The sequence below is a fragment of the Tursiops truncatus genome, chromosome 10 (assembly GCF_011762595.2).
Source record: "Tursiops truncatus isolate mTurTru1 chromosome 10, mTurTru1.mat.Y, whole genome shotgun sequence".
Classification (NCBI taxonomy): Eukaryota; Metazoa; Chordata; class Mammalia; order Artiodactyla; family Delphinidae; genus Tursiops; species Tursiops truncatus.
Window position 1 is genome coordinate 28,192,924 of NC_047043.1, and position 12,242 is coordinate 28,205,165.

General features: G+C 42.3%; 1 protein-coding gene across 2 annotated transcripts in view; it reads left to right on the forward strand.

Annotated features, from left to right (window-relative positions):
• The window catches only part of TNFRSF21 (TNF receptor superfamily member 21), a 64,832-nt gene extending 52,875 nt beyond the window's left edge, over positions 1-11,957 (forward strand). For both annotated transcript variants that reach the window (XM_019949916.3, XM_019949914.3), the window contains exons 5-6: positions 8,978-9,206; positions 10,525-11,957. In XM_019949916.3, coding sequence (XP_019805475.1) covers positions 8,978-9,206; positions 10,525-10,754 — 459 coding nt within the window. In that variant the 3' untranslated portion in view covers positions 10,755-11,957. The remainder of the gene's footprint in view (positions 1-8,977; positions 9,207-10,524) is intronic.
• Positions 11,958-12,242: the final 285 nt, after the last annotated feature.

Here is a 12,242-nt window from a genome sequence, read left to right on the forward strand (position 1 = left end):
CAGCCATGGCCAGCTCGCCTGGGCTAATGTTTAAATGGAATCTTAAGTAAGGTTGCAGTTGAAGCAAAATTCTTGAATTATCCTGTGCTTGGACAGATGTAGGGGGCGTGCAGGGTGTCTTTTAAAATAATTCCCCAGTGGTTTGGGCAGTTTTTGGTCACGTGAATCCTGTGAGCTTCCTGAGGGTGGGTGACTTGGTTCTGCAGGTGCTGCTGTTGGCTTGCAGCTTACCTGGGCAGTGCATAGCTCAGTGTTCACTCAGCTCTGTTGCCTCTGTGGTCTAGCTCAGGGGTTCCCAGGGAAGCTGAACAGGGCATCTTGGCATTGTACTCCTGTTCCTGCTTCCATCCCGTGACCTCCAGTGAACCCAGGGAGATCTAGACAGCATAACGCTGCAGTGTCCGCTTGCCAGTTGATGATTTACGTTTAAGTGTTAGCACTGTTCCCTACTTATGCAATGGAAGCCCCTCTGTGCTTCCCTTTCCTGTGTTCTGGGCTGGGCCGGAGAAGAAAGAAGGAAGGTCAACAAAAGACTAAATAATCAGAAGCCTAGGAAAAGTTTGGGGAATTTCTGTCTTCAGGTTATTTGGCCCTTAGCCTTCTTGTTAATTTATTTATTGTCCTAACTTTCAAAAATAAGACTTAGGAAACAAAGAAAAGTTAAAACACAGTACAACAAACACCCAGAACCTACCACCTAGATTCAACAATTATATTTTGACATCTTTGCTTTATCTATATATGTGTGTATATATTTCCAGTCCATATTCCTGTTTCTAAGACTTCCCTCCAAATTTCTTATAAATGATAACCCTTCTTTTAAAGGTTTAGGAATCAGCGTCTTCTCAATTTCCTCTTAAGTTTTTTCTTTTTGTTTGCAAAAAATTTTGCTGAGTAAATTTGGGTCGTTCTTCTTAAGACCCCTTTCTCTGGGTTGGATTGAACAAGAATTCACACTCGGAAGAATAATTAAAGTCTGTCCCCTATCAGCTGGAACTTTAAAGAAACCCTCCTATTTTCCCCCTTCTCTGTTGGAGGCGGTGTATTTGTTTTATTTTTTTTAGGGAGAAATCCTCGTATACAGGTATTCTTTAGTATCAGGTACATGTTTTGTGATAGGGCTGGTAACCAGCATTATCTGAACCCTCATGTAGATCTGAAGTCCTGGAACCACATAGCTTTGGATGACAAAGCGTTTCTTATCATCCGAAATCCTGTTCTCTCAAGGTAAGAACTACATAGATCCAGATATCAAGAGATATTTGTATAGCAAGGAGGAAAGTGCTCGTTTTTATCAGAGCCCAATCTTACATACCTACATGGACCTATGGGAGGTCATGAAATCTAATTTGATCTTGATTACACGGGCAGCTGGGAGAATGGGGGAACAAGCTTCAGATAATATCATCATCCTTAAATAGCTGTAGTCATGTCTTTATTTGTGACTGTAATTCCTTTGAGGTAAACCTTTAGTGGAAATTGAATTTGTGTTTTTTTAAATAGTCACTGGTCTGTTGGGATCGGAAATATTTTCTAATAGAAAACAGTTATTGGCCACAGTTGAAGTGTCTGGTTATTTACATAGTCTCTCATCTTTATCTATTTTTTTAATTTTAATATCTTTATTGGAGTATAATTGCTTTACAGTGTTGTGTTAGTTTCTGCTGTACAACAAAGTGAATCATCTCTACGTGTACATATATCCCCATATCCCCTCCCTCTTGAGCCTCCCTCCCACCCCCCTATCCCACCACCTAGGTGGTCACAAAGCATCGAGCTGATCTCCCTGTGCTATGCAGCTGCTTCCCACTAGCCATCCATTTTATATTTGGTAGTGTATATATGCCAATGCTACCTTCTCACTTCGTCCCAGCTTCCTTTTCCCCCCACCTGTGTCCTCAAGTCCATTCTCTACATCTGCGTCTTTATTCCTGCCCTGACACTAGGTTCATCAGTACCGTTTTTTAGATTCCATGCATGTGCATTAGCATACGGTATTTGTTTTTCTCTTTCTGACTTACTTCACTCTGTATGACAGACTCTAGGTCCATCTACCTCATTACAAATATCTCAATTTTGTTGCTTTTTATGGTTGAGTAATATTCCATTGTATATATGTGCCCCATATTCTTTATCCATTCGTCTGTCGATGGATATTTAGGTTGCTTCCATGTCCTGGCTCTTGTAAATAGAGCTGCAGTGAACACTGTGGTACATGAGTCTTTCTGAATTATGGTTTTCTCAGGGTATATGCCCAGTAGTGGGATTGCTGGGTCATATGGTAGTTCTATTTTCAGTTTTTTAAGGAACCTCCATACTGTTCTCCATAGTGGCTGTATCAATTTACATTCCCACCAACAGTGCAAGAGTGTTCCCTCTTCTCCACACCCTTTCCAGCATCTATTGTTTGTAGATTAATTGATGATGGCCTTTCTGACCGGTGTGAGGTGATACCTCATTGTGGTTTTGATTTGCATTCCTCTAATGATTAGTGGTGTTGAGCATCTTTTCATGTGTTTGTTGGCAATCTGTATGTCTTAGAAATGTCTGTTTAGGTCTTCCACCCATTTTTGGATTGGGTTGTTTGTTTTTTTGATATTGAGTTGCATGAGCTGCTTGTATATTTTGGTGACTAATCCTTTGTCAGTTGCTTCATTTTCAAATGACTTCACCCATTCTGAGGGTTGTCCTTTCGTCTGGTTTATGGTTTCCTTTGCTGTGCAAAAGCTTTTAAGTTTCATTACATAATCTCTCATCTTTATCTCAGGGCAGTCATCCAGCTGAGGTTCAAGATCTGCCACTGAGTTACAGGTCCTTGCAGACTGTATGGGCCAGGGCAGCCCCTTGTGGTCATGTGATGTCTTTGTATTGAGTTTACAGGGTTTGTCAATTTCTGTAACTGCAGTGGGTCCAGACAGGGAAGTGACATGACTCAGCAAAGAGGATTACTTGGAAACTAGACCACGTCTGATCTTGAGTCCTGGCTTCTGTGATCTTGGGCAGGTTACTTAAACCTCTTAAAGCCACAGTTTTCTCATCTGTAAAATGGAGCTAATAAGAGCTACCTTAACATCAAATGGATTCCATATATTTCATGCTGAGTTGTTTAGCAGAGTACTGATGATGGCTTATGTTTTAAAGCCCCTTTTTGTTTACTGGATCTGAGTAACAAGCCGGTCAACTCAGATGGAATAGCAATTAGTTTCCGTTGAATTTAGCAAATGGGTTTTCGAAAACCATCATTAAAGTGACAGAAGTTTTCACAAATGTAACATAAGAATTCTTCCTTCTTTCTAAGTGTTGGATGAGGTCTGGAGGGAAAGTTCAGTAGGAAGGTGATTTTTAATTGTAAGGTGCTTTCTTCTTTAGTCTATCAGACATATCTGGCTACAGAGGGGAGAGAAAAGGATCTTGTGGAATCTGATTGAGTGATGCCAGGAACCAAGGGGTTAAGTTGAACCATTTTAGCAGATTGGCAAGGGGCATCAGGGCTGGGTAATTAAGGCTTCATTTCAGGGGATCACTGATGCATCAAAGTTGTTAATTAGTTTTATGAAAACAAATTGTGCAACCACAGGGAGATTGTAATTAGGTAGTAATTGAAAATAACTCAGTGGTAAACCTTAGTTGAGGAACCAGCGGAAGTAACTTGGAAGGAGAAAGGGAGTTGGGGTCTGTAGGTGGGGAGTGGGGAGAATGAAAGAGCCATAGTGAGACAAACAATAAGACAATTTGAAGAGAGATGACCTAGAGTAACCTTCTTCTTTTAGAAATGAGGAAACAGATCTGAAAAGGGGTGTGGTTTTTCTAAGACCACACAGCTAGTTAGTGGTAGATTTCCTTTCTTCCTTTGCCATGATGTTCCAGGATTGTCATCACTTTGAGTTTTAGGAGTTGACTATGAAGATCATGAAACACGCTGAAAAGAAGGCTTCTGGGGCTGGAGTCTTCCACCCCTGCCTGTTTGCAGAGTATCCTCAGAAATGCTGCTCCATCATAGGAGAGAAGCAAAGTCGTCTCACACTCTTGTTTCACTTATATGCCACCCTCGACATGGCAATGGCTTCAGCGTCCACGGCTCCACCATCCCCAGGGCTGGAGAAACATTTCAGCCTTCCACAGTGTGTCATCCTCGGAAAGGCCAGTCAACAGGGAAGTGCATTTTGTTTGATGTTAAAAGAGGAGAGTTATTTTATTTTATTTTAATTTTATATTGGAGTATAGTTGATGTATGATGTTGTGTTAGTTTCAGGTATACAGCAAAGTCATTCAGTTATACATATACATCCATCCATTGTTTTTCAGATTCTTTTCCCATATAGGTTATTACAGAATATTGAGTAGAGTTTCCTGTGCTATATATGGTAGGTCCTTGTTGATTATCTGTTTTATCTATAGTAGTGTATATTTGTTAAGAGGAGAGTTATTTTTGAGGTTCAGTTTCAGGTTGTGATTTGATTGTGCACCCAAAGCGGGCATGTCAGTGTGGGGAGCTGGTTGAGGGAGGAGTGGACAGTTGCAAGGACACAGCTGGAAATGGCTCTTTCCACTGCAACCCAGGACAAGTTATATCATTGTTCTCACCGATACTGCTCAAACCTCTGTAGCCCAGAGGCATTCAAGCCCACGAATTTTAATCAATAGCTTGTTTACCTAATCCCTTTGCATGGTTCCTCATACTCAGTGGTTCTGGGAATCTGGAAAGGAAAATAGTCAGGTCAGCAATGGAGTTTTAGGTATGACTCAGCCGTCCTGTAAGGTGAACCACTTATCTCTCTTTTCTTATCAGTTTAGACCAATAAATACAGTACCTGGAAGGACAGGGTGTGTTTGTATGGAAACTAATCAGGAGGACATTTGGGGCTCATTTGGCCAAAATAAATTTCATGGTCTTGAAGTTCATACAATAGACTCGTACTGATTTGGGTTACTTAGGGAGCTCTCCCCTCAGGATCCCTGCCTTCTCCCCCTTTTTGGTCTGTCTTACTGTCTCACCCTGATTTCTCAAATGAGTCTTCTAAGTTAGCACGGTTACAACATGGCTATAGAGCAAAAAGAACTCTACTTTTCAAGTTTCTCCAAAGGGACTTCAGATATCTGGTGGATCCATTGCCTTCACTGGCCAAGTTTTCCCAGAGGCCTTTCGTTTAAGTCTTACTATTTGCTTCACCACAGTAAGTTGGGAGGAGTGTTGTCCTTTTGTGCCTGTGAATGCTTAAAAAAAGTAAAGAGAGGAGCTCATCCAAGTAGATGATTTTCCAACTGTCCTGTTCCTTGGCTACCAATATAAATAAGAGCTGTTGCGGCCACATTTTCCAATTAACAGAGGGAAAATATACTTATCAGTGGTGACTGCTTTTAAAAATAACATTTATTGTTTTTCTAATTATAAAAGTTAATATGGCCCTGTAGAGAATTGGGGAAGCTTAAAGGAGGAAAAGGAATAAATTCATCCACTCAGGATCTCTTTTGTGACTATTTTGATAAGTTTATGTTCAAATCTTTTCCAAGAGGATACAACCTGCTTCTGTGGACATCCAGCTTTCTTGTTTAGAGCGTTTGTCTTCTCTTTTAGTATCTGAATCTTATTATAAGTGCTCTTTATTTGCTCTAAACTCAATACTGAACCATGAACTTTCTGAACTAAGGAAATAAAGAATTAATTTATTCCACACATCCTGAGGCTTCAATTTCTTATTAGAGAAGTCACAGGTAACACAATGCTTGAGTTGCAGTGCTGCAAAACAATTTTTTTTTTTTTTTTTTGTGGTACGCGGGCCTCTCACTGTTGTGGCCTCTCCCGTTGCGGAGCACAGGCCCCGGATGCGCAGGCTCAGCGGCCATGGCTCACGGGCCCAGCCGCTCCGTGGCATGTGGGATCTTTCCGGACCAGGGCACGAACCCGTGTCCCCTGCATCGGCAGGCGGACTCTCAACCACTGCGCCACCAGGGAAGCCCTGCAAAACAATTTTGATGGATATTGTCAATAGTAAGGTAAAGGGAGGAAAGAAGTAAGTTTCTAGGGGCAAATTTTTTTTTCCTGCTAGGAAAAAAATGCAGGTAACTTTAGAGAAATCTGCAATGCAACCAGCTACTGTGTATCCTGTACATAGTGACAGATATCTATACTTGGTAGAGGAAGAGATTTTCTAGAAAGATGCTTGTCAAATGGTCTCTGGCTTTAGCTGTGGTTGTGAGCTCCATTGTGGAGCTTCTAAAACCATTCCTAGCGGCATTTTCCCATTCACTTGACTCACTGTTAATGATCGGACAGCATCAATTCAGCATTCTGCCTTCCAAATTATGTTAGAAGTCATGTACTTAATTTCCACTGATAATATCCTTTGGCAAAATTGGGGGGAATATTAGATATTGAAAGTTTTGAACTGAGTTCAGGAAATAGGTGGGTGGATTTCTTAGGCTGTTGGCATGTGATTTGTGGACAGGAATTTCTTTTTTTAAGCAAGAACAGTGCACTATATTGACTGGTCGGGTCATCCAATGTACTGTCCCTGAGAACCAGAGCGTAGACAAGTGTTCTTTGTCTAATCGAGTGAATAAAAAACATGTTTTGGCATGAATGGCCATGTGCATTTTCAGGGAGGAGGGGCACATGCATGCCAGGGCCTAATGAATTCAAATCTTAAAAACGTATCCATAAAACTTGTCTGTGGATCAGAAGGGGGCTGGTAGGAATGCGTGATATCCAAGCCTTAAGACTGCACTGGAAGCAGAAGCAGGATGTGGGTGGTTGTACAAGGGAAAAATGCTGTTGGAACATTAGATGTGCCGTGTCAGAGGCCTTCAGAATCTGCACAGTTGCAAGAATTTCTCAGGCTGTAAAGCTTGTAAAAGAGGCAGTTGTGCTTTGCTTTGTGCGTTTTACAACTGGTGAACGTCATCCTTTGAAACAAGGGGCAATGTCTTCCTGATTGAGGAGCTTGAAAATGTTTCTCTTGACAAGTGGGAGTCTAGTCATGAGGTTTCGAATGAGCGGTGATTAACAGCTGCAGGAAGAGTGCACATCACTGTCTGCACCCTGCCCCGTGTCATCTGGCCACCTGACTCCCAGATTTCCCTCTGTGCCAGAAGAACCAATAAAAATATAAGTCAACCGACTAGGAGATGCCACCAGTGTCTGCCAGATTTCTAGGGTATGGTGTCAAATGACAGGGGCAACTAGAGATGTCCAGCTGGCCTGAGTTGAGCACTGACTTCCTCCCCGGGTTTGTGTGCCGTCTCTGGGCCGTAGTCATTTCACCTGCAAAACGGGGTGATACCACTCATCACTTACGCTCATCTCCACTGTGCACCCTGGTACAAGCCATGATTACACGTCACCTGCCCGCTCACTGTAGCAGCATCCTAACTAGTCTTCCTGTGTTGATTCTTACCTCCCTAAAATCCAGCCTCCATGCACCAGCCAGAGCGGTCATGATGCTCACTGTCTCCATCTGAAACCATCTTGTTTGCTTGCTTTCTTGTTATCTTCTCTCTGATCCCTGCCCTGGAATGCAAGCTTCACAGTCTCCCCTACATCCTGAAGAGCCTATCCATTGGCTCCAGCGGGGTGGTTCTCCCTCTCTCCTTCCAGCCGCTTTTGCTCTGGTGTTCTCCTGTTCTCATTTTTTTCAAGCAGTTTTATTTACTTCCTGAGCTAGTTTGAAATGGGAATCAGGAAACGGAGGGTTTAGTTTTAGTTCTGCCACTTCCTGGCTGGGTGCCCTAAAGACAGTCACTTACCTTCTCTGGGCCCGTCTCCTTACTTGTAAAGAGAGGGTGTATTTGTTTGCAAGGGCTGCTATAATAAACTACCAGACTGGGAAGCTTAAACATCAGAAGTGTATTTTCTCACAATTCTGGAGACTAGAAGTTTGAGGTAAAGGTGTCAGCAGGGTTGATTCTCCTGGGCGTGTCGAAGATGGCCATCTTCTCCCTGTGTCTTCAACATGGCTTCCCCTCTGTGTGTCTGTGTCCTAATCTATTCTTATAAGGACATTAGTCATATTGGATGAGGGCCCAGGTGTACCTTAGTTACATCTTTAAAGGCCCTATCTCCAAATATAGTCATGTTCTGAGGTCCAAGGAGTTATGAGTTCAACATACGACATGCACATAATTCATCCCGAAACAGAGGGGAGTATGCTGGATGATATCTAAGACCATTTCCAGCAGGTACGAAATTATATTTTTGTTGGACATCTTCCTCCTCACTTTCTTGCCCAGTTTCACTCCTATGAGGTAACAGCTTGGTGCGTATGCCTCCTAATTTTTAATGTTCATACGTATCCTCTCGTGCATTTTGAAGGGTGTGTGTGTGTGTGTGTGTGTGTATCTAGCAATAATGTAAGTGATGGACTGTCAAAATAGGAGAAGTTATCCACAAAATACTAAATGGAACCCAAAAAAAGCATCCAAGAAGGGCTTTTAATTTCATTTTTTTCTATAATTTTTTAATTTAAAAATTATTTCTATCTTTATTTTTTATTTTAAAAATTGAAGTATAGTTGATTTAGAATCTTGTGTTAGTTTCTGATGTACACCAAAGTGATGCATTTATTCACATATGTGTATATTCTTTTTCAGATGCTTTCCATTTGGTTTCTATAATTTTTTTTTTTTTTTTTTGGCTGCATTGGGTCTTTGTCGCTGCGCGCGGGCTTTCTCTAGTTGCGATGAGCCGGGGCTACTCTTTGTTGCGGTGCACGGGCTTCTCATTGCGGTGGCTTCTCTTGTTGCGGAGCATGGGCTCTAGGCACGTGGGCTCAGTAGTTGTGGCTCGTGGAATCTAGAGCGCAGGCTCAGTAGTTGTGGCACACGGGCTTAGTTGCTCCGCGGCATGTGGGATCTTCCCGGACCAGGGCTCGAGCCCGTGTCCCCTGCAATGGCAGGCGGATTCTTAACCACTGCGCCACCAGGGAAGTCCCAGTTTATATAATCTTTGAAGTATATAATTTAAAATGGTTTCTTTCCACAGCTGGAAACTGACAAGCTGGCTCTCCCGAGGAGCCCCAGCCCGCTTAGCACGAGCCCGGTCGCCAGCCCCAACCCGAAACTTGAGAATTCCACGCTTCTGACGGTGGAGCCCTCCCCGCTGGATAAGAACAAGGGCTTCTTCGTGGACGAGTCCGAGCCCCTCCTTCGCTGCGACTCCACGTCCAGCGGCTCCTCGGCGCTGAGCAGGACCGGATCCTTTATAACCAAAGGTACGGATGGTTCAGACCCACATTCATTCTTCAGCCTCCCCTCAAAGAGCCCGTGGCATCTCTCCCTCCATCAGTTCCCCATTCCAGTAGGGGCTGGGTCATCTAAATGACCTGCCCTGGACTCCAAGGTGAGGCTGGCCTGCGCAAAACGACGTCATTAGCCAGTCGGGACCTGCCTAGAAAATCTTTACAGCCCCGACTGTCTGGCCGGGAGCCTGTGTCCAGGAGTATCGGTCACCCTTGATCCTCATGATGCTATCGAGTGTGTTTCGGGGAAGGTCCGATAACGTGTGGTCTGGCAGGTTTTTTTTGTGTGTGTGCAAATTATTTACTAGGCTTGCAGAATCCAGGGATTTAAAGTATAACTTATCTTGAGAGTCTGGGGTAGAGGTTTTAGTGACTGAAATTAAATTTCGCTCTGTTAAGCTTGGTTGCAAATAACAATGTTTTAAACATCATGGGTTGGTACTTTGGGTAAATAATTTGCCACTTGCAGTTTTGAATAGCAGGGTAGGGAATTAGCATGTACACTATACTGATGACAGGTTTTTGTTAGGAATTTCCTAGTTTGGGTAACACCGGTTATATTTTACCGAAAGGGGTATATTTTATGTTGTTTTTTATATATTTATAAAATAATTCTATTTCACATATTTATATTTTATACTTTATATATTCATATATATCTCTATACTTATATAAAGATTTCTATTTTAGTTTATAATTTATGTTACATATTATATTTTAGAAGAAGTTATAGTTCCTCACTCCATTGTAAGATATGACCCAAGAAGCAATATTTTCTTATTTATGTGCTTTTGCTCCAAGCAGTTTAATTTTAAAATATGACAATGTAATTAGGAAGTCAGATAAGCCGATTATTGACTTGGAATGTTTGAGGGGAAAGGCTGGGCTCGTATCTTTGCTTACTAACATGTTACAGATGGGGAAAGTAGTGACGTTTTGTTTTTGTTTTTGTTTTTTTAAAGTTTCTTTAAGTATTTCAGCATTCTCCTGAGTTTTAGGAGAGTTTCGGAGACGTCATTCGAGTCTAGGCAAATGTCATGTTCCATCAACAATGCGTTCAAGCAGATAAGCAGATCCTTGTCTGATCTCTGTTACGCACATCTTGTTTGTTATCTTACGTGCCACGTCGGTAAAAACCACGGTGGTGTTTAAAAATGTGCCTGAGCTTCACTGCCTCACCTCGCAGGGTGGGATGGGGACAGCCTGGGGAGAGGGTCGCTGTCACCTTAGCTCTCCTCCGTCCCCCAATACAGTCCCATTACAGCTGTCCCCTCTCCTCTCCTCCCTGCAGAAAAGAAGGACACAGTGCTGCGACAGGTGCGCCTGGACCCCTGCGACTTGCAGCCTATTTTTGATGACATGCTCCACATCCTGAATCCCGAGGAGCTGCGGGTGATTGAAGAGATTCCTCAGGCCGAGGACAAGCTGGACCGGCTGTTTGAGATCATTGGAGTCAAGAGCCAGGAAGCCAGCCAGACCCTCCTGGACTCTGTTTATAGCCATCTTCCCGACCTGTTGTAGAACACGAGGAATACTGCACTCTGGAAATTACTCAATTTAGTGGCAGGGTGGCGTTTTTATTCTTATTTTTTTTTAATTTTTGTTTTTTGGTGTGTGTGTGTGTGTGCGCGTGCGCGTGTGTGTGTTTAACAGAGTATATGGCCAGTGTTTTGAGTTCATTCTTTCTTTTTAAAAACCCTCCTGGGAAGTTAGCATATAAGCCTTTTCAACTGTTTCAGAATATCCACCACTGAAGTTTTTTTAGGTTCCATATTTTCTCTGTCTTGCCTTCGTATGTATTCTCAAAATTGTTCTGTGCACTTTAAATTCACTTAATGTATCACAAATACAGTGTGGCTTTTCCCACACACTGGATTATGAGGCTCTTAACTTCTTAAAAGTGTCATAGCATCTTGTGAATGCTATAAGCCGTCTTCATGTCTCAACATTCACATCTGCTTTATTATTATTATTATTATTACTATTTTATTATTTGCCATTTATGAATTTTCTTAAGGGTTCAAGAAACATAAGACCCCATTGAGTTACTGTAACGCAATTAGATCTTGAAGTATCTTTTTAACATGCCTCGTTGGGTAGTTCATATTTATGGCTGAAACTTGACCACACTGTTGCTGATTGTATGGTCTTCACCTGGACACCGTGTTGAATGCTTGATTACGTGTGCTCCCCTTACGCTATTCTGCTCTGGGCTGGAGACATGAGATCCTCACAAGCCATCATGACTTGCTATTTGAGTGGCTTGACAACTGGGCCACCAAGGAACTTGAACTTCAACTTTTAGAGATCGAGCTGTTCTGGAACATATTGCTGCACTTTGGAAAGTCACAATTGAAGTGCTGGTGACAAATGACACCTTTTCCAAAGGGAATTTGTCCAGCTTTGCTTTACAAGATGTCTTGTTTTTTATACACACATAGTCGATAGGTCTGGTCTGCCCTCAAGGCCTCGGTCTTGGTGGGTTTCCATCATTCAATCACTTTAGTTAAAAATGGCTGCAGCTTTAAGAACTCTTGTCTGATCTATTTGCAACTCTGCTCCCATTTATACACATGCTCTTTGATGCTTAGTTGCTGAATTCTAATGCAAAGGTGGTGTGGACTCCCTTTGTGTGGGTGGGGTTTGTGGGTAGTGGTGAGGGACTGATATCAGAAAACTGCCTTCAAGTGTACTAATTTATTAATAAATATTAGGTGTTTGTTACTTGAGTAGTTGAGTGTATTTAATCCCTGCCTTGTTCGTGTGCTCATGTTATAATTCTTTGATTAGTCTCTTGGAAAAGTGTATTCTAAAACCTGAGCGTTTCTAATCTGTGAACCATGCACAGTAGCGAAGGTTTGTGTTTGGAAAAGTACCTAGAGATTCATAGAGAAGGACTTCCAAGCATTGAGGATGAACAAGCATTTCCTAGTTTGTTGGGGGTAAATCCGAGGCTCCTGCTTTTGAGATTGTCTCTGCTTTAAGAAATGAGGATTTGGAGGTGGAGAG